The following is a 23665-nucleotide window of genomic DNA, read 5'->3' as shown; positions in this document are numbered from 1 at the left end:
CAGGCCAGATGCATCATGACCGAAATAAGCGTGAAAATACTGTGACTACGGGACAAATGGCATCCTGGGAATGTATGATACGGGATGCAGAACACCGTTACAAAACGGGACGATCCCATAAAATGCAAGATGGTTGATATCAGTGGTGGCTAGTAGTAGGCAGCAGTAGTAGTAGCAGCAGAAGATTTCCATACGTGGAAATCATGGTGAAACGAATAAAATTATAAAATAATTTCTCATTACGTTGTTTTTGTTATATTTGTTTATATCAGTACACCCACTCACTACGGGAGCAGCAGACAGAAAGGGTCTTCTTATCATCCTCTCTGGGGTCCGTTAGTATTATCCATCCATCCGTCTGTTAAAAATGAAGAAGAAGAACCTTCTAACCCTCTGTGTGGGGATAACCTGTCGCACGTTGGCATTTGCAGCTTCATCACGTGTGCCCATGTAGCCATGCACAAAACACACCTTCATTTTTTTATTTAAACTGCACTGCTTCCTTTGGACATGGGTACGATTTTTAGCTCGCCTGTTTGAAGAACAGAGAGCTATAGCGATACTCCCGGCCTGAGCGTCAGCGTGAGCGTGAAAATGTTAAAGTTTTTGTTTTACTTCTGATGAGCTTAATTGCCCCACAAAATGCCACGATAAGCTGTTTATACAAGTTAACACGCCGTTTGTCCAAGGAGGAAAAACCCCTTCAAGAAGAGGAAATATTTTTCGTGTTAATATTGTTTTGTAACAGCATTAATATAATGCAATTAATTATCATTGGTGTTGTTATTACTTTTGTTATTAGAAGCGGTCTTGGAAAAATGCCACGATTAGCTATCTTAGCACGGATATACACCTTAATACAGACTTCACTCAACGTGGAACACCCCCATAGGGAAGGGGGGAAATGAAGTCTTTACAACCTCCATCATGCGACCCTAAGTCCTCCTGTCAAGTTTGGTTGAGATTGGATAAGTAATGATGGAATGTATCACAGTCAAAAACCGTCAGACAGACAAACACTAAATTGTGTATTTTAATTTTGACGATTTACCAGTGTTGTAATGCATTGAAATGTTGCTTTCACATTTCTCAGTATACTGTGATATCAGATATCTACAAAAACTGATTCACTTCCCAACTTATTATGTGTACCCACGTCACAGAAACACAGAACATTAGATTTGACCCAGGCATCGAAAGGCAAAACCATGATCAGATTAAACAACGTCATCTCCAGATGCACGGTCGGTCTCCATGAGAGTACCGATGCCTCCTTTGTCTCTGAGGGGAACATGAAAGTTGTTCGAGTGAAACTTATAATAATTTTTGGAAAGTCACCGTGAGTTTATGCACCATATCATCTCCCAACTTGCTAGATTATATCACATCCTCAATGGACAACTGTCACGCAGAAATGTCTCTCGATGTGCCGATCGCACCAGAACTGATCTGTTGGATAATTTTGTAAGTGTGCTCAGGAGGGTGCAAAATTGCACATTTATTGGCCAAGGAAGGGGTGAAATTTCCTGAAAATCATTGCAGACTTGTAATGCAGTTTCATGGTGGTGCCTTATGGGAAACCTTAAATCTGGTGAGCAGTTAAAATTGGGCCATGACAATGTGGACAATAATGAACATGCTGGTGCCAGGCTCTGCCCAGGGTCATACTCATAAAAAATCAAGGGAGTGAAAAGATGTATCAAGGATGACTGTCATGGACAAGTGAGAGATCTTGCTGTTGAAGAGTCGATTCAGAATGGCAGAGCAGAAACATGGTTTTTAAAATTTGTATCGATAGTCGAGGCTCATAGAAGAGCTAGTACTGGTACACTTATTTTTTGTACACATTGTCGAGGCTCGTATGAGAGCTAAGATTGAACAGACCAGTCCATAACAGGCCAAATGAAACAGCAGAGAGATGGGGAGAGCAGAGAGCTACCTGGAGGATGAGGGGGAGGAGGAGGAGGAGGAGGAGGAGAAGGAGAAGGAGGAGGAGGAGGAGGAGGAGGAGGAGGAGGAGGAGAACAAATTCGAAGTGTTTGACCAGCTTGAGATTTTTTTTCAAGGTCTGAAGAGAGGGAAGAGGTGGCAGCCTGCCGGTCTGAAGGATGAGAGATGTCATGGCAGAGGGTGAAGTCATCAGCTAAGGGATAATGAGGAATTTCCAGAGAGACATAGAGATCATTGATGAAGATCAGGAATAGGAATGGGCACAGAACACTGCCCTTGGGCACTCCAGTCTTGACAAGTAGAGGAGATGAAAGGATTCTGTTGAGAGCCCAACTTTGGCTATGAGAGTAGATGAAGTCAGTAAGCCATGCCTTGGATGCCACAGGCAGTTTGGAGAGTAAGGCAGGATGTCAGAGGCAGGATGCTCGACTATATTCCACTGCATACAAGTTTTAATAAAGCATGCGCACCTCTGAGCTATCTAATGTGGGTTTGAATCTCAACCTAGATATAAATTGTCATCCTGGTGTTTTGCAGGAAAAGTGAGGAATCAATGTGTGTGCTGTCCCTTTGATGGACGTTAAACTGGACATCCTACATACAAACATTAGTTGGTGGATGTTAAAGATCCCACGATGTCCTTCATGAAGAGTAGGCAAGTTGTCACCAGCACCCTGGCCAAGTCACAAATTCATGCTCTAATGTACAGGGGGAGTTGACAGGAGGACCTCGAGGTATGCACACTCAACTCGAAGTTGTCGAGCTTGGGTTCAAATCTCTGCCAGGGTATATAAGCTGTCAGCCTAGTGTTTCACAAGCAGGGTGATTCATCAAGGTGTGTGACTTCCCTAGGATGGACATTCAACTAGTGTCCCATCTGCCGCCGCTAGTTGATGGACGTCATAGATCCCACGATGTTCTTTGTGAAGAGTCGGTGAACTATCACTGGCACCCTGAACAACTTCCAAATTCCTGCCCTAATTACCACCCAGTATAACTCTTTGCAAAGCAACTGAACCTGCCTTCAGGTAAAATACCAGAATAGTAATACTAATCTACAGGGGGTACTGTATCAGCAGCACAGCTGTGCCCTCAGCAAATGAAGAAACCAGCAGTCATGTGATGCATATGAAAGGAAAGAAGGGAAGTAAAGTGTGAAAGTGCACCTTTCACAAAAACCACCCTTGTACGTCCAAATATTAAACCTCTTCAACATTACCGAGTTCAATGGATTTGTCAAATTAAAGGGTGAAAAACAGCAAAACTATCAGGAATGCAAACACATACCTCAAGGCTGGAGGATAAGTTCCATAAGCAGAGCTCACCATCCCGGCAGCCGGTGATAACTGTTCCCTGATCATTGGTGAGTAACAAACAGGAAATGTGGTGACGGGGGACTTGACAGCCCCAAACCACCATGGGTAAAAGCAAGTTGTTCCATTGCCTGCAAGCACAAAAAGAAGCTGAAAATGATCAAAGGGCAGGAACAGACACTCACTGGAACACCGAACATCTCAAATGGCAGCTCTTTCTCTGCTTGAAAGATGTATAAACAGGATCACTCTCCTGGATAAACGACACTTCCCTTTTCAACTGCAATACTTCCAGATTTACCATTGATTGACTATACCATACATCTGCAGGAAGTGTGATGAGAATACCTGAGGATTCTTCAAGAGGTCTGATTGAAAATTTAATGAGAATCTCACGAGATCTCATGAGAAATGTTTCGTAAGGAACCTTGTAAGAAATCCTGAGTAGCGACTGGGGAATCCTTCAGCATGGTAAATGTTCAACTACAATTGCATAAAGAGCAAAATGAAGTGCCTGCAACAGCCTGAATTTATTTATTTTGTTACAAACCAATTACTTTGGCCTGATATAAAATCCACGAAACATCCACATATTTAATTTCCAAAATATTTCAAATATATCAGCTTCTCTTATCTAATATAGAAAAGGAGCTCAGTCTCGGCATGCATGTGTCCATCTATCAACGCGGGTGCTTCCAGTATACATTACTCTAAAATGAGCTGTGCATGCGTCCATCCATGTTCCACCCATTGGTTGGACGATTCATCTGACTGCACCCACAACTTCTGCACTACAGCCACCATGTTGGTGCCTATACTCATCTTCGGAGCTGTCGTATTCACAATCATCATGCTCGCTCTATAAGGCTTCCCTTCAGCATAAAACGACAAAAGTGACATTTAAAAGGATTTTGACCTGATAGGTGTCACAGGCCTTGTGAAGACCGTAAGCCTCAGCGATCGAGGCCACGGTCTGTTGCTTTATACCCTGTCCAAATAACTATTATGTGGTATTCTCTCAAGCAGGACTTTTAGTGTGGAGGTTACGTAGGTCCTTACTATTATTTTCAACATCTATCTATGAAAATATAGCAATGGTACCATTAGAAAACTAATAATCAATTTACTTGGACCAAATGTTTTGAAGTTGTAAAACTTCAGTTTAATCACAAAAATGGCTTTTAGCAGGACTTGCTGCCATTTATTAAACCCTTTAGAAATACCCTGGATTGTTTAAAATAATCCTTTGAGAATTTACCCTTTAGAGCTACAGAATTTACTCTTCAGGACACTTTAGAATATACCCTTTAGAACCCCTGAGAATTCGAGAATTTACTCTTTAGAACCCCCTAGAACTTTAGAATTTATGGCCATCAAGAGTCTTGATTGATGTCAAGCTGAACATGATAGAGATGCAACTTGAAAGTGACAAGCCAGTGCCAACATGAGTTCTGAGCGATGTCAAGTTGATTGTGACAAAAATGAAACTCAGAAGTGACAAGCCACTGCCAACACGAGTCCTGACTAATGTTAAGCTAAACTCGACCAACTTGCAGCTCAGCAATGACAAACTAATGCCAACATGAGTCCTGAGCGACATCAAGCGAAACTCGACCAACATGCAGTTCAGCAATGACAAGCCTGAACCAACATTTTGTGCAGATCACAGCATACTTGCCATGCCAGTGATGCAATTCAGCCCCCAGAAGTCCCTGTGATACTTATTACCAGGGATCATCATCGCCAAGCTGTCCTCGATACTATCAGGCAGTTACAGAAACAACAATGAAAAATTCAATGAATGAACCGACAACGGATCGCAGACAATATGACATTGATCAGCTTGCTCTCATTGACTTTGTCACAGTACAACACACCTGTGGTCAAGACAGATCCAATGAGCCTTCAGAAATATTTATATGATGTGGAAGAACAACTTCAGCATCAACTGAAGTTACACCCCCCCCCCCCCCCCAGCAGCAGCTGACGTGATGGAAACAGAAAAGAACATCTTTAGGAGACTCCATCTGATCGTACATAACACCCCAAATGCCTATCTCCAGTCATTCCTTAACATTCAGTAGCTGATCAAAGAGGGCACAGTGCTTCAAGACATCACCATCGCCATTGATGTGGACAAATGGCATGAATTAGAGTATGCCTGATGCTTTCAACTGCCCACTAACAGTGACGTTTCTGTCCTGCCAAATGGTCTGGAGAAAGAGAAGGTGAGAAAGATCTCCAGGGAACAAGCCTCACATGATCGGCAGAGTGTTCTCTGTGCATCCAAGCCAAGGAGAAACCTTCAACCTTCATCTCCTACTCCAACACAAAATTTGTGCCACAAGCTTTCAGGATCTTCGAATGATTGATGGAAAAGTTTGTGAGACATTCAAACAATTCTGCGAGGGCCTGCATCCATTATTGGGAGTATAGAAACAACATGTCCAGGGTAGAGACACTGTGTCTGAATCTGAACTGATGGCATATGAGATCAGGCCTTTGGAGAAAAGGATTTGATGTCAACTGTGATAATGGATTCTTTTTTATTTTATCAATTACTTCATCATTAAATTTACTGAAATTGTATGATCTCACACTTTATCAACAAGATTTTTTTTATGTATAAATGTGTGAACAGACTCCTCTCATTACCTCTGCCACAGAAGGTGAAGGAGGTTATGTTTTCACCCCTTTCTGTATGTTTGTTTGTTTGTCTAGGATATCTAAAAAAGTTGTGGATCGATTCAGAGGAAACTTGGTGGACACGTTGGGTGTGTGACAGGAAGAATTGATTTAATTCTGGTGAGGATCTGAATCCGGATCCGCATCTCATAATTTTTAAAGTGATTCTTCCCCATCGAGCGATAGGGAGGACGAAAGCAATATATAGCACGATATCTCAAAACGTGGTGGACGGACTTGGATTAAAAACTTCGTGGACAGGTTGGGTGTGTGACCAAGATGAATCGATTTGATTTTGGTGAAGATCCGAATCTGAATCTGGATACGAGGTTTATTTAATTTTTAAAGTGATTCTTTACTATTGAGATTTAGGGTTAAAAACGATATCGTACTGTATAGCATGATATTTCAAAAACGTATTGGGCCCGATATGTTCACGTGGATCAAGCTGTTAGGGTTTGGCACATGACAAGTACATGGGGAGTAAGTGCGATTTTTTTGTATGATGTCATAAGTGCCTTTGTTATGTCATAATTTCAAATGTATTTCAAACGCTACATCCAATCAGTATGAACATTTTTGAGGATCATCTCAGTATAAATTGTTTGACAGAAAAAAACATTGATGACATTATCGGTCACAAGGTTCAGCAGCCATATTTAAAATAAATAAATAAATAAATAAACCTTCAAAAATATTCTTCTCTGAAACGGCTGAACTGATTGAGGTGAAACTGTACAGGTATGACCACCTATCCATGAGGAACAAAACATTCCCACTCTATGATTCTATCAGTCAAATGGTTTGGCAGTCATATTGGATTTACCCGAAAATGTTTTCTTCTCCAGAACAGCTGGACAAATCGAGGGGAAACTTCAAAGGCATGTTCCCCAAACATTGGTGATACTAGGGTGTTCATGAATAAGTGATAGGTCACATGATATGGCAGCCATATTGGATTCAACAAAAATCTTCAAAATATTTTTCTCTTGAACCGCTTCATCAATCAACATGAAACTTCAAAATTATGATGTAGTAGTCATGTGGAACATATATGTTTTAAATTTCAACCTGATCGGACAGATGGTCTGACAGCCAGAATTATTTAATTTTTTTATTAATGGGTTCTTTTTTTTAATTATTTTTTTTTCAATAAGGCTCACTTGGCTGTGCCTGAATTGGTTTGAGGGTAGAGGAGTAGCAGCTGAAATGTGTTTCCTATCCAGGTTCCTTCTGATGACTTCATCTTTGCTTTTTGCTTGTTTGGGTTCCTTCTGATTCGTCCATTACAGGACCGTACCTATTTGGTCTTCCATTTGATTTGAATTGAATTTATTTTAATCCCATTCTGAATTCAATTGAACAATAATAATAATAAACATCATGGGTCAGGGTCAGGTGTACAATCAAAGCAGGGTTGCATCAAAGCGAGGCGTCTTTGTACCCAATCATAACTGCAAGCGGTTATAAAGTGGCAGGTCTAGTTATGTCTCCTATTCATTACATAACACACCAGCACACAAACACCACTAATACCAAGTCCTAGCAAGGGTCTGCAATTTCTGATTGCTCTTTTACTTGTTTGAACATAAATCAGAACATGAATTGGAAAACGAACCTGCAATTTAACAGTACTTTGACTGAATTTGTCCTGATTGTGCATGTGCAGAGAGGAGTGAGACAATATTTTTTTACTCTGTCTGCCTGTCTGGCAGTCAAACAAAATTGAAAATCATTCCAAACAAGAAATATACTGTTTTTAAGGACATCATAAAGGACACAAACAAACACGAATAACTAGTTTAATGTTTTAAATAAAGTGGTTTAAAAGATACTGCTTCAACGGCAGTAAACTTCTGAATTTTCTTTTTCTACAACCTTTAAAAATTTTATTTTGTTTCAATTGAATTATGTACTTGAACACTGTTGTGGAGCACAAATCACCTGTCCCTTTGAAAAACTTTCTATTTAGCAGGACTGAAAAATATCCATGCCCTGAAGGCAGAATAACAATGACCAAAGCTATCAAAACTATGACCAAAGCTCTGGGTGGGTGTGTTTTGCTCGTAAATGAAATTAAAATGTCAAAAAAAAAAATCATCATGTACACCTACTTCGTCTTCTTCCTTTAGATGCAGCACAAAGTTGTGGTTAACTTCTTAACATGTTAATGGCTGTGCTGATGATGAAGTGCTCCCTGTGGGTTAGAGCAGAAATTTGTAATCTGTTCATGGTGCCAGCAATACCCTACTCTTTGCAAAGGATGCCGTGGGATCTTTAAAGTCCACCGACTAATGTTGGTGGAAGGGATGCCGAGTTTAACGTCCATCCGAGGGATGGCGCACACATTGATGAACCCCTCTGCCTGCAAAACACCAGGATGACAGTTTATAGCTGGGTCATGATGAAAACCTCGGCTACATATCTCAGAGGCAAGTGTAGATACCTGTCGGCTATACAAGCCAGGCCTTTAGGCCAACTGCATTCATAGATTTGGAAGGTACTATGGTTATCAGTTTCATTTTCTGAAAATACACGCCCATCATGGGCAACACAAATGGTTCTATCCTTTTGAAATGGAAATACCATGTCAAACTTCCACCAAACACATTGCATGGACAAAAAATGGTCAGTAGTGTTTGCTGTCTAAAAACAGGTTGTGTACAAGAGGTCGTGTGTCAAAGGAATATCAAACACATTGATTCTTCCCATGAAAAGACAACAGTACAACATTTTTGTCATTTAACCAATGGGTAAAGACCTTTTTAGACACAAATAATGAGGATGTGGTGATGTGATCCTAACCTCAAAGGAAGTAGACTGTATCTTAACAAGAGAAAAGAAAAAGAGACAACATGGCCATTGGCTACTGCTGAAAAAAAGATAAGTATGGAGGGAGAACTCTACTTTGCTCAGCGTTCAGGAGGTGCAGAAGTACTTGCAAAGTCGGTGGTACGAGTATACGCCATCCATTGTGTTGTACATAACTCCCAAAGCACATGGTCTATACAACTTGTTTGCCACTGTACGAAATTGGAGCTGAATCATGCGAGATCCTCAATGCTTACGGAAAAAAGAAATTTATCTTTTGAAACTTGAAACAACTTTTTTGTCATTTATATTTCATTCGCGCTTTTGGGAACAACTTTTTATGTGCATGTAGTGATGACAAAGAAAGTATAACTGAACTACTTCTCAACTTAAGGGAGGGGGGGGGGGAATATAAAGTTAAATTTCAGAAAAATTTTCAATCAAAAAATACAATGTTCCTCAAAATTCCTTTACGACTTCCATTTGTCCCATTTGGGTTGAGTTTTGCTAATAGACAAGTCAGGTCAAGTCAGGTATGGGACCATGCACCGGTGCAGCGCATCGCTGTGTCCACTTTCTGACTATTCCAGGGGTCTCCATCCAGCCATCCCCCAGAGAGATACCTGGCCCATCCCCATCTCCTTGAGATGCTGATCAACCTGCTGCAACCACGAGGCATGTGGTCGGCTCATTGGTAACCTCCACTCATGAGGCTCCTCACTGAGAGAATCTGGTGAGCAGGATCAGCATCAGGAAAATGAGCCGCATGTCCATACAGCCGCAGCTGATGCACAGAGATGATGCAGGTAACAAATCTCATTTGAGTCTCTCAGAAACCACTTATTGGACACAAAGTCCAACCAGAGATAGCCAAGGATTCTCCGAAGAGACCTGGTACCAAAGGAATTGAGTCTCCATCTCAGATCCCTGGTCAGAGTCCAAGTCTCACATCCGTAGAGCAAGACTGGAAGCACCAAGGACCTGAAGACTCGGACTTTTGTCCACTCGCACAGGTACCGGCAGCGCCACACCCCATGATCCAGTGAATCCATGACTCCCTAGGCCCGACCCAGACGTCTGTTGACCTCTTGCTCACAGCCAGCAGAGACAGGAATATCACTGCAAAGGTAAGTGAATCGCTCCGTGACCTCAACATCCTCGCCATAAACAGGTACAGACAGGACAGCAGCATCCAAGATGTCACTGAAAGCCTGGATCTGAGTTTTGAACCAGGAAACCCGTAATCCCAATGGCTCCGACTCCTCATTCAGCACCTTGAGGGCCCCCAAAAGGACATCCAGATTCTCCACAAAGATGACTGCATTATCTGTGAAATCAAGGTCAAAGATCTTGACATTCCCAAACGATGCACGACAACTTGATCTTTCCGCCATCCTCCCGAGAATCCAGTACATACAAGTGCTAAAAAGTGTGGGGGGGGGCAGTACACACCCCTGAGAAACTCCAATAACAACTGAAAATAAGTCAGAGATTGTCTCACCACATGTCACAGCACTCTCAGTTCCAGAATACAGTTCAGAAATCAGATTGATCAGTTTTGGTGGTACCCCACGAAGACCAAGAATCCTGAATACTGAATCAAATGCTTTACAGAGACCAACAAAGGCTGCAAGCAGCCTCTGCCGAAATGCTCATCTACATTCGGTGAGGACCCGAAGAGCTAGGATACGGTCAATCGTTGACCTCTTTGGTGTAAAGCCCGACTGCTCTGAATGCTGGTGCTCAAGAAGATGGTGGCAAACCCTATCAAGAATTATCCGAGCAAAGACTTTGCCCGGCACTGAGAGCAGCGTCATCCTCAATAGTTGTTGCAGTCTTGGCAATCACACTCCCCTTCCAGAGAGGGACAACAAGGCTGCTCTTTCAGTTAGTTGAGATGATGCCTGTGCTCCAGACAGAGCACAGAACTGCATGCAATGACACGAGTACAGCATTTCCACCAGCCTTGAGAAGTTCAGCATGGATGCCACAAATTCCAGGAGCTTTACCCCATTTCAACTGATTCACTGCAGTCTGTGTTTCCACAAACGAAGGTGGACCACAGTTGATTGGAGGGTCAGCAATAGAGATAGCAACACCCTTGATATCCAACTCAACAGCTGGTGGATCAGCCTGGAACAGCCGCTCAAAGTCACCGGCCCAGCGGGCCTTCACTCCTCTGTCAAGAGCCCACCACTCTCCGCTCTAAATGCAGTACACCGAGGGACGAGCTTGGAGGAACGCACAGATTCCCCAATAAGCAGGATGAGAATCATTTGACCACATGTCAGGCTGTACCCCCTCACAGATTCCTTGCACATAGGCCTCCTTGTCCACCCTTACTGAACATAGTTTTATCCCTGAACAGCTCAGCTTTGCCATTCAGCCTGGCCCTGCAACTCTGGTCAATGGTATCCAGTGTCCCTTGAGAGACAAAATTCTTCTTTGCCCCTTGGTGAGTTCCAAGACATCCACCGGCAACATCAAGGACGGTGGACGTGAAGGCACTCCACAACTTTTCAGGATCCCCCAAAGCACCCAGACCCAACAAATCTCCACTCAGCACATTTGCAAACTCCTCAGCTACCCTTTCATCCTTGAGCTTGCCAACATCCAGCCAAGCCTGGGATGGTACTATTCTCCTGGAGAACTGGAGAAACTCTGGTAGACCCTGCAGTTCTGGATTATCCTCTAGCGACCATCAACGAGCACATGGTCAATCTCTATTGCCACACTGCCAGCGTTGGAATACCAAGTCCAGTGATGAACCTGTGAGTGCTAAAACCCTGAACCAGCCACCCTAAATCCTTGACTTCTTGCAAAGTCAAGGAACTCTGTGCTATTCTAGTTCACAGTTCCAGACCCATGGGGAACAACACACGTCTCATAACCATGCCAATCAGTTCCAGTCGATGCAGTGAAATCCCCCAAGACTCGAAGAGTACGTTGTCTGGGGCACCGATCAACCACAGACTCGAGCATGGCGTAGAATGCGTCCTTCACGGTGAGATCACGTGCCTCAGTCGGAGCATATACAGAGACCAGGGAAATGACACCTAAGGAGTGACGAATCCTTAGTCTCATTATACGCTCGTTGACCGGCATTACCTCAATTATCATTGGGGTCAGACACAACTACAGCAACTCCTTGGGCATGGTAACCATCAGAGCGACCAGACCAATAATAGGTGTAACAACCCGCCATGATTTTGCCGCAATCTGGTCTCTGAACCTCAGAGAATGCTGCAATACCGATGTCCAAATGCTTGAACTTAGATGATAACAGAGACAGGTGATCATCCTCTCTTAGGGATAGGACATTCCAGGCACCCACCCAAAGGGAGCACCTTAGGTTAACCCAAGGAGACTGCCGTCTGGTGGATGACACCTCAGCACCACCCTGATATACACGACCGCAATCTGGAGGTTACCCTTGAAGGTTACCCTATGGTTTCCCTCCGATCATCCAAGATTGGGGGTCCTGAAGGCTTTGCCCCAAACCCGTTATCCGGTGAGCTTCCCTGCAAAGGGCAGCTGCACAGGAGTACTCCCATGGAGTGGGTTTTCAGATATATATTTGCTTTCGGTATGTTTTGCGGAGTGAAGGGTTTTACGGTGGCCGGAGTGCAAATCCTGCCACCAACGTCCTGATGAAAAACGAACCAAAATGCAGGACGACGTCCGTAGACACAGTTGGGCACGAGATATGGATAGCCATTGTCTCACAAGGAGCTCCTCTGCCCTCTGACAGATTTTGTTTTTAATCCTGCTGGGTGTCCATATCATACACCCTCCTCACCAAGAAACTTGGTGAGGGGGGGACGGTTTAGTCAGCGACAACCCGACCATGAAACAGGTTAGTTCGGATTTGCATGATACCTGAGTCACAGACCTAATGTGACCTGACCTGACACTAGACTGGTGCACAACTCAAACTACTTTTCTTGAGAAATGGATTATTGAGATGAGAATTAAAAAGTTAGGTGAAAATGACAGGACTCCCTTGGCTAGAAATGTGTGTCATCTGTTCAACAGCACAGGATATTCATCTCTGAGAAACATCGACTCGGTCTCACCACAGGAGGCTAAAGTGGGGGATCAGGACGATGGGACATTTACAGGTTGTGCCAAAAGCGATTTTTCTTGGGAAATGTGTTGTTGAGGATGCTTAGAAAAAACTGCTCCAAAGCACAAAAAACAAAATTTCCCCCCCTACACCCTGGAGGGCCCCCTTTGTCCCCCAGCCCCCCCAAGAGGGGTGAATCTTGTAACTAACTTACATGTTTAAGGACTGATTCTCACAAATTATGCGGCACATGAAAGCTCTTCTCAAGACGAAACAAGAAAATAAATCACTTATTTCGAAATTTGCAAAACTCATCATTTGCCAAACTTTCATTAATTTTTGGATGAATTTCAGTGTTGTCACATATTCTCGGACAGCAAAAGGAAAAAAAAAAAAAAAAAAAAATCGGTATTACAAAGTCGATCACAAATTCACGTGCAAGCCTCATTGACGGCATCCGCAGAGGTCCGAGCATCCCACTTCTTCCTTCTTGCAGCAACACCTTGCTGTGTTGCACCCCCATGAAAGAAGGCCTCCACTGTAGTCTTAACTAACATTACACATATATTCAGGGATGTAGTCCTGCTGGGGTGCACCAGAGCGGTGCTCCTGCACTTCAATTCATCTGAAGCAGAGCTTAGCTACACAACAGTTTAAAAAAAAAACAAAAAAAAACATGCATGTTCACCATTGGTTAAGTTATTGTGCTTCTTTTGGCTTTCATAGCCAAATAATCAAAGCTTTTGATCAAACGCTTGTCCCGAAGTTTTGAGATGTCGATACATTGAACCTCGACCCTTTGTTTCGGGAGCAATATTCAAAAAAAAAAATTGAGGTGATGGGCAACACAGAGCCGTATGAATTGCAAGTACAGCAAGGTCAAAATCCAAATACAGCAAGGTCCAGAAGCGAGACAAACTAATTACTTAACAACCATTTTATATCCATATTTAGTGAATTATCTTACGTTTACAAAAAAGTATTTACACCCTGGAAGACGTGAAAGCATGGAAAACTCTGGATGCCCACAAGTAGTTGAAATCTGGGTGGATCATTGATGTGGCTGTTCTTGTGAAGAATGTGAATGGCTATCACACGGTATGAGTAAAGGTAGGCCTCTAATACATCAATCACATGGGCTCGTGTTGGCAGAGCAGGCAAGCATAACGTTATATACAGCATGTTAACATCATGATTACCTGCTCTGCCATCTCCTTCAATACTCTCAGATGCTTATCCAGCTCCAAAGCTTTGTCTTCTTTCATCATTTCCAAGAAAGCACCAACTAATGTGAAAAACAATGAAATAACTAATACCGACAGATGGGATGCCCAATTCAATGTCCATCTGAGGGACGGCACACATATTGATGAATCACCCTGCCTGTGAAACACCGGGGTGACAGTTTATAACTGGGTCAGGATTCAAACCCAGGCTGGACAGGTAAAAGGCAACTGTGTGTACATTTAGGCTATCCTGCTAGCCCTAACCACATGGTACTAAATAGAAAAGCTCTTTATTTCAATACATAATTGGTTAGACAGTAGAGAGTAAAGACTAAGTGATCTAACTTTTTTTTAATGGAATTCTGAACGGTGAGATCAAGTGGGTGAGTGTTACACTTTTGTTTGTCGTGGTAAAATGCGCATTTCCTTTTTCATTCATTTTGGAGACTCAAATGGTATAGTGTCATGTTAAAACTTGATTTGATGGTAGGTCTGGCGATGACGTCACGGCTGACATTTTTGCAGACCGCCGGTCCCTCAAAATTTGACACTACAACACGGCATATATTACAAGAACAATTTCTTGATTTTCAAGATATTGTCCATCTTTGTACACCCACTTGTCCCATTGGAGTGGAAGTGTTTGTTTTTGGACGCACATGTAACAAGTGCAGGACATCATTCCCAGCCTAGTTTAACAGATAGCTCTTGCTGCCCACGGTGCAATCATCTCCAAACTGTGCAGCTAATTGTCTGTAAATTCCAACAGGTTTGATCTTTTTGCTGAACAGAAATATCGTATTTATTCGCTCTTCCACACTCGTTGTCACCTCAATTGCCACTATCTTGATTTTCAGGACATACATTAAACACGCGACTATGGGTATTGGTTACCAAAGCGACAAATAAATTCCCTTGAACAATATTAATATAGATACATTGCCCTGCCGTATATAAACAAAAGTTAAAGTCAAACTTGAACCAAGCTTGTACAACAGCTTGCACAAAGGTGTCATGCAAACTCAATATCGATGAAAGCTCTGACCTGGATGAAATATTTAGCCTTGGAGTTTGCATGTAGTTGAAGCTGGATAAACCCATCTTTGTATTACCCCGTTGAGATCAAAGAAAGTACTTCTGATTTGTAACTTATGGGAACCTGTTACACCGTGTAGTGTTTGTTCATGAAAACATCATAGGGCCAAAAGGTAATTGATGTCATACTTCAGCAACATCACATGTGATTTGAAAACACTCCGATGAGATCCAATCCTAAGTAAATGCTCTATGAAAGCGATCTGATTTCCAGGATCAACCATGAATTGTATCAACTGAAGGTTGAGAGACATATGCTCATTCCCATGTGGAAATATATGTCGTGACGCTTCAGGCATGAGCCCCTCATCTAAACAATAAATTTTAAGGGCTCACGTAAGAGGGAGGAAGAGAGCTTTTAAAAAGGTCCTCCCTTGATTTGAAGGAAGGCTCATGCTCGGAACGTTGCTGCGCCTTCTTTCACTTAAAATTATTTTCAGAAATAGCCATGCTATTTAGATATACGGATGTACTGTTCGTCCCAGTTGCCCAGTACAAATCCAGCGAGTCATGTTGAAATGACCATAGAGGTCAGATGAATCCACAGCTCTGAGTGAGATCATTGCTTTTTATCTCCATTACCTATTGGAACTGTTGAGCCAGCCAAGCTACAGCAGATAGGTGACCACGTGACCGATCTTAATCTGAGGCTGACCATCCTAAGCCAAGTGATGCGATCTTTTCTACTAACCAATCCACCATTAACAAGACAAAGTTAAACCACTAGATAAAGCCACCAAGCCAACCAGAATTCACTCCCGAGACAAAGTGTATTGATAAAAGAACAATAATGGCACGAGGGAACAAATTTACAAAAGAAGCAATCACAATAATAAATGTGCACGTAATGAATAAACAACCCCTTTAATCTCTACCCGACATACATTCTCGTGAACCAATGACAAATGGCAGATCCTTATTTACAAAATCTCCAGGCCTGATGCACATGATGGAGAGACAAAGTTGGAGGTCGACAAAAAATGGAGATTGTGGCCAAACCCGGCAAGCTCTGGCAGTTCAGGGTCCAGTACAGTTGAAACATCCCATCACTCGGGTCACAAGGGGAAAGGACGTGACTCCAGCTGAGAAGCATGGCGTCGGCTGGGTAGGGCCTGGCTTCCCACCATGAGCTTGGTAACAATCGTGCAGTCCCAGCGTCGCATCCTCGGGATTCTTCCAAGCCAGAAAGACGACGCTTCCGCCCATGCACCCGCCTTTATAACCTTCGCCACCCACGTCACCGGTGACGATCCATGCCACTTCCCCCTCGCTCACCATCGGATGAGGTGGGCCAGTTGATGGCCACAGGGACAGTCCCGCACTGCTGGTGACAGGATACCTTGGAGAAACTTAGTTCCATGCCACCTTTTCCTGCCAAGATAGCACCTTGGTCAAGCAGACACTAAAAAAAGACATTTAGGACTGATGACAGAGGATATAAACATTGAATAAAGGGTCAAGCTGGTTGATAATTTTAGACACACACAAAAGAAGAGGGTGGACATCTCTAACTATACAAAATAGTAACACATCTGATATCATATTTAATTACTTCTCCGCTATCCTAAACACTTAATGATTAAATAACTATGCCATAGTAAGCATTTATTAATCCCTAAGAGTGATTTCCACAACAATATATTTATTCTTTGAAAGACAAACATAACTTCCACAAAGGGTTAAAAGGTATTTCCTATTGGCTAAAGGATAGACAAGTAGAGTTACATTCAAAGTGCACCACCCCCATGCCAAATAAATAAATAACAAATCCTCCAGCGAGCGATATTGCTGGGGCGCCTGGTGATGCCGCTGTGCAGCACATGGAGACGGAATTGGGAGGGAGCAGTGTACAATAATTAATTCATGGATTAACTGATTAATTGCAGAATTAAAATAAATAAATAATAACCACAAAATAATTGATTTCTCAATCAATTGCAGAATCGCATGCCTTAACCACCACTGTTTCATCTGAATTTGTAACTTTTGAAAATTAAGCAATTCATAATAAAACAAGAAAAAGAGCAATCAGAGATTGCAGACCCTCACCAGGACTTCTTTTGAGTGGTGTATTTTTTTTTTAATAGGTTTAAGGGTAAATCCAATATGGCTGCCAAACCATGTGTCCGATCAAGTTGAAATTTAAAACATATATTCCCCATTTATACTAGATCATAACTGTGAAATTTTACATTAATTGATTAAGCGGTTCCAGAGAAAACATATAATATTCTCTTCAATCCAATATGGCTGCCAAACCATGTGACCTATAAATTATTCTTTAACACACCTGTACAACCATGGCATGGAGAACACTTGTGTGAAGTTTTCCATAGATCTGTCCAGCCGTTCTGGAGAAGATTTTTTTCTATAAGTTTTAGGTTAAATCCAATATAGCTGCCAAAACTATGTGACCAATGACATCTGATGTGTGAACTTTTTCTTCCTCAGGAACAGGTGGTCTTATGTGTAAAGTTTCGCCTCGATCTGTTCAGCCACTTCTGAGATTTTTGAAGGATAAAAAAAATGGCTGCCAAATCACGTGACCGATGATGTCATTAATTTTTTTTCTGTGGACCATTTTATCCCTAGATGACCCTCAAAAATTTTCATACTGATCGGATGTGGTGTTCTACATATGCAATTATGACGTCATACCGAGGGCACCTATGACATCATAAAAAAATCACTTATTTCCCCATGAGAAGTACTTGCCATGTGCCAGGTTTCAATTATTTCCTTGGTGCTTTCAGACACAGAGGTCCAAAGTTTTTTCCGTTTTCCAATATGGTTTCCACACCATGTGACCTATGACATCACAATTATCATTAAAACATTCTACATGAGTAGTCACACCAATGTTGAAAATTTCGTCTCAATCTGACAAGTGGTTGCAGAAAATAACATGAAAGTTATGTGTGGACAAACAAACAGACAGACAAACAAAGACAAACAAATGGACCCAAATGCAATACTCTCTCCTTTGGCGAGGGTAATGAGTAATTAATCGATGAATTGTTTAATCAATAAATCAAAAATACCGTTTATAGCCAAATCACTTTTTCACCATCATGTCCAAATATCATTTTCTGAGCTCAAACGGTGCCTGAGATATTGCCCAGATGAGAAATAAAATAAATAAGAAATTAATAAATCGATAATAATGAAGTAATTAATCAAGTAATTGATTAATCAAAAAATAAAAAACATCCTTTTTACCAAAGCACATCTTCAATTTTGTCCCCAAATTTTAGCTTTCTAGCTCAAAGGATGGCTGAGATATCGCCCAGACAAACAAAAAAAACAAACAAAGAAATGGGCTAAAAACCAAGTCCTCCCTTCCTTTGGCGCCTGCCGATGACGTCATGAATCACCTGGATATGGAATTGAGAAGGAGCGGTGTACAAAAAGTCATTCTCAATTTGGGGGAGACGGAACATGTTTGATTTTTGCTATTTATTAGTTCATGTGCAGCACGTGACTGCTGGGTTGCATCATTGCTGGGAGCGTGGCTGTGCCGCTGATGCAGTGCCCTCTCTAGGTTATAGCAGGAATTTGAAGGTCAGTGAAGACGCCAGCGTTAACTTGCATACTCTTCATCAAACTACACTGTGGGCTATTTTGTGTCCAGCAGTTCATGCTAACAGGTGAGACACCTGGCTTAACGTCCAACCAGTGGATGGCACATTCAATGATGCAACACCCTTCCTGCGAAGCACCAATCCTACAGTTTATCGGGAATCTAACCCAGACTACAGAGCTCAGAGAAAAGTGTGTGACGACACCATCCTGCCAAACGATTTTCTCATGACACACCACATGTGTGTGTGTGTATATATATATGTATGTATATATATATATATATATATATATATATATATATATATATATATATATATATATATATATATATATATATATATATATATATATATATATATATATTGTTGTGGTTGACGAAATTCGCAAACCACCATTCAGGTCCTGTAGGTGAGATATCTCTGTAAGTATATGTGTAGTTAGCCCAAACCCGTTGTTTAGAGGGAATAAATGTCATTCATTCGGGCTGCGACCCTTTTAGATAGCCGTTTTTCTTTTACTATCTTTATTTTGGACCAACCGCCATTACTACCACCACAACCACCACCAACCGCATCTCGACAACCACAGCCACCTTCTCCAGAACCGCCTTCACAACATCCACCTTCTCCACAACCACTTTCACACACCAACCACCAACCGCAACGCCGCTTCACAACAACAGCAACGCCAACAGCCACGACCTTTACCGTCACAACTCGCCCTCGCAACCATCGCATCACCGCCATTCCCGCGCCGCTTGTGGGCACCGATACTGGACTCGTACAGGGCGCGCACCGAGCAGTGGGTGCAAAAACACCAGCTTTTCCGAGAAATCGGATCAAGAATGATTCACGCCCACTTCTGTTCCGTCCTATCAGCGAGCGTGGGGCGATTTGGCCCCACCTCCAGGCGCGTCGGAGTATAATCGCTATATGCAGATTCGCGGATCAAGAATGATTCACGCCCACTTTTCCTTCGTCCAATGGGCGAGCGTGGCTCCGCCCCCGAGCCGTTCCTGATCCAAAAATCTGCATATGATTTCTCCTGTCGGACTATAAAGCACCGAGCGCGGAGCGAATCGAGGCAGTTGGGAAGAGTTGAAGAGTTGAGAAGAGGAAAGAGTTGGAGAGTTGTGGCGGCGGCGAAATCAGTCGAGAGAGAGTGTCTGTCGGGGTCCGGAGAGGCTGGAGAAGCCAAGAAGCTTTGTGGAGGTCTGCGCTCGTGTCAGAGTCGGGGAGCTGCGGAGAGGGGAGGCCGGGAACGCGGTCGAGGTCGCAGTGGAGTCGCTCGTCGCGGGACCCAAGCCAGCCAGATATCCTCTTCCCCCCGAGCATCAACAACCCCCCCGTTTCCCCCGCGCTGAGATAGTGTGAGAAGGGGGCCCCGTTCCCACCCCATTCCAGGCAGTGCCAGCGAGGCCCGCAGAGTCGGGGCGCCGCCGCCATTTTGCGGCTCATCACCAGACGGGTAGGCTCGACATGGTCTCGGCCCCAGGCCCGTCTGCCCCCTTATCGTTGAGGGTGGCCCCTTTTTTCTTATGCTTTGGAGTATATGTGTTGTCGGCGCCGTCTGTGAAGTAAAACTGTGTAAGTGTTGCCGTGTGCTCGCGTAGTCGGTAGTAGATCTGCATTGTGTTTCTTTTGTTGCAATTGCTTTTGGTGCGTAATTGTTGTTTCTTCTTTTGTTACATTTGCTTTTGGTGCATAATTGTAGTAATTGTATATGTGTGCTTTCCGTTTGCCGCGGAATAAATGTGCTTTATGTTGAACTGTTTTCCCGTTTCGCTTCGTCTTTTCTTTAATTGAATCTCCATCTTACTTCACGTAAAGGGTTGGTCGTGGGCTAAATACGCCCGATAATTAATCGGAACCGTCGAGGTTGACGATAACACCGCTCGGTTATCCCGATAGTACGGAATGGGTCGCTTAAAGTGGCCTGTGTCCGAAGTCGACCTGCGGCGAGGTGCGATCGCCCGGTCTACCCTCCGTGTGGGTACTTAGGTAGGTCGAATTTGGCGAACAATCCTATCCCACGCGGGGGGCCGATTGGCACGATCATGGTGAGGCCGAAAGGCCCACCCGTGACTAGTTCCCGGCGTTAGTCCGAGAGGGTCACGACGGGATTGTCCGTCCGGTGGGCGACGTGCCGCGATTCGAGTTACGTGGCCGCTCGCACGCCGGCGGGCGCGAAATCTGCAACAATATATATATATATACATATACATATATATATATGTATACATATGACATTTTGTTGGGCAGAACCTGCTCATCATCTGTCACATACAACACAAAAAAGATGTGCAGCGTACAATATGTCAACTGAATATTGGATATTGCACCTTTTCAGGATTTGTAATCTAAATTTTCACCTCAACATGCAACTTTAATGTTCTTTCTAGAAAATAATGGCCCAACCAGAAATAAATTGGGTGTAGTTGGGGAAAGGACATCTGTGAAACAGTCAAGACATCTCACCAACGACATATATATATATATATATATATATATATATATATATATATATATATATATATATATATATATATATATATATATATATATATATATATATATATATATGCAGTATACAAGGTCTATGCTCATGGAAGAGCTTGGACACAGAACAGATCAGGACACAACTTAAAGAGAACAGTAGGAAAAAAAGGGAAAGTCCAACAGCACGGCAGAGGGAGAAGGTAAACGAAGATGGCCGGACAAACAAGGGATGCAGGTAACAATGAGGGGTCGGGGAGAAGGCAAGGGGTTGACAAGATGGATACATCAACCAACTTTTGGGAGGGGTGGGGGTGGTTGGACAGATGTAGAAAAGATCATGGCTTTGGATTGGTGTGCCATGACGACAACCTGAGATGGTGGTGAACAGCCATCTCGAAGACCAGGTGGGAAGAATGAGATTGACGAGTGTGGAAACTGTTGCGCAGGTGGGAAGAGAGAGGAATAAATGAGTGGAGGCGAGCAATAGTTCTGGATTTAGGCAGTTTCACTTGGAGGGGGTTGCTGGTGGACAACGTGCATCCTGCAGAGACTTGGAGGCAACAGAACATGGAGAGGGCAGAAGAGGAAAGTGGTTTTCACCAATATTTAATGTACTACTCAAGGAAGGAAGAGGAGTTGGTAAGTGTTTGTGAGGAAGGATTTGGAGGGGGAGTAAGGATCCGAGTTGGTAGGAAATGTGTATCACAGTGTACATCCATTTCTCTTCAGTCCAATACCTCCTGTTTATCATTGAGATATTGAGGGAAAGTCGACAGACGGGGAAGGGGGAGGGTAAAAGATGGGAGGGGGGGTAAAAGGTGGGGGGGAGTCAGAAATTTCTGCCGATATATTTTCAGAATCCTCACTCTTGGCAGGATCTGCCCCATGACGTCACATTTACCAATTTGTTGTACAGTGTTCAGTTTGGGGAAACTAATAGTTCACACTCAACTAACTTGTTTGGTATATAAATTCCGAACCTCCGTTTCATTCCTACTGTCGGCCTGAAGTTGACAAACATTACATGTAAGCTGCAGGATCATTGGAAACAAAAATGGATTAAATTATTTAATTAAAAGTCATAGACTCGGTCACGTGACCGATAACCAGGTGCCTCTACAGACACACACACACACACACACACACACACACACAGAGACAGAGACAGAGAGACAGAGAGACAGAGAGACAGAGAGACAGAGAGACAGAGAGACAGAGAGACAGAGAGACAGAGAGACAGAGAGACAGAGAGACAGAGAGACAGAGAGAGAGAGAGAGACCAGGAAGTGAGGATTTTTATTTTAAAAAACGGCTACGAACGAAAACAGAACACGAGAAGCTTCATGGAAACGTTGTGTAAAGTGTGTAGAGAGAGAGAGAGAGAGGGAGAGGGACAGGTAGAGATCGTACAGAGAGTCAAACAGTCTCGTGATTCGCGCTTCTGTTCCCGTTTCGAAGTCTCGTCCAAGAGTTGGACTCAAGTCGTGGATACCTGAGGACCAAATGTATCGACACTCTCCTCCCTCCCTCCTGTAGCCTTCACCACGGGCACGCAGTTCAGCTTACCTGCTCGTCTCCTTCACGTCCTCCGAGGCTTCAGCTTTGCTCATGATGCCAGAGCGTGACACCAGCGTTTTGGGCTCTGCGCGAGTCGATTCCACCGGGTAGTTCGCGTCATTCACCTTCAGTGTATCCTGAGATGCCTGGCAGGGGGCGGAACCACAGCGCGTCATTCACCTTTAGTGCACCCTGAGATTCCATGCAGGGGGCGGAGCCACAGCGCGTCATTCGAGATTCCAGGCAGGGGGCGGAGCCACAGCGCGTCAATCACCTTCAGTGCACCCTGAGATACCAGGGAGGGGGCGGAGCCACATCGCGTCAATCACCTTCAGTGCACCCTGAGATTCCAGGCAGGGGGCGGAGCCACAGCGCGTCAATCACCTTCAGTGCACCCTGAGATACCAGGGAGGGGGCGGAGCCACAGCGTGTCAATCACCTTCAGTGCACCCTGAGATTCCAGGCAGGGGGCGGAGCCACAGCGCGTCAATTACCTTCAGTGCACCCTGAGATACCAGGCAGGGGGCGGAGCCACAGCGCGTCATTCCCCTTCAGTGCACCCCGAGATGTTTGATCGTTGTTCACTGACAACATTCCTTTTCAGAATTGCAGGAACGTGTGTTATTTGATAAAGAAGCTTAAATAACGACCTACATAACAGAACGTGGTGTCAGTAACAAAATCCTGATTCCGTTACACGTCTGAAAAATCCGCTTAAAGCACATTTATATGATGCTTGCGATTCCGATCGAGGACGATTCGCTTTGGAATGTAAGTAAACTCGTCTCAAATGGTGTTTCCATAACAGGTGTTCTTTTTCATACGAACATCGAATACCTTTTAAAATTATTCGGATATTTGCAGAGTAGGCCGACTCACCCT

At 43.5% G+C, this 23665-nt stretch overlaps 1 protein-coding gene across 1 annotated transcript in view; it reads right to left on the bottom strand.

The window, feature by feature from the left end:
* LOC147016965 (WD repeat-containing protein 7-like) overlaps positions 1 to 22959 on the bottom strand; it is a 301923-nt gene extending 278964 nt beyond the window's left edge. The window contains exons 1-2 of the mRNA XM_085846266.1: positions 22793 to 22959; positions 3238 to 3394 (exon numbers count right to left, since the gene is read on the bottom strand). Of these exons, the coding sequence (XP_085702392.1) occupies positions 3238 to 3394; positions 22793 to 22959 (324 nt within the window). The remainder of the gene's footprint in view (positions 1 to 3237; positions 3395 to 22792) is intronic.
* Between the last annotated feature and the right edge of the window lie 706 nt (positions 22960 to 23665).

The sequence above is a fragment of the Eptatretus burgeri genome, chromosome 11 (genome assembly GCF_056783735.1).
Source record: "Eptatretus burgeri isolate ZD-2024b chromosome 11, Ebu_testis_v1, whole genome shotgun sequence".
In the NCBI taxonomy this organism is placed as follows: Eukaryota; Metazoa; Chordata; class Myxini; order Myxiniformes; family Myxinidae; genus Eptatretus; species Eptatretus burgeri.
Note: the sequence above shows the minus strand (reverse complement) of the source record. Positions and strands in the feature narration are given on the sequence as shown.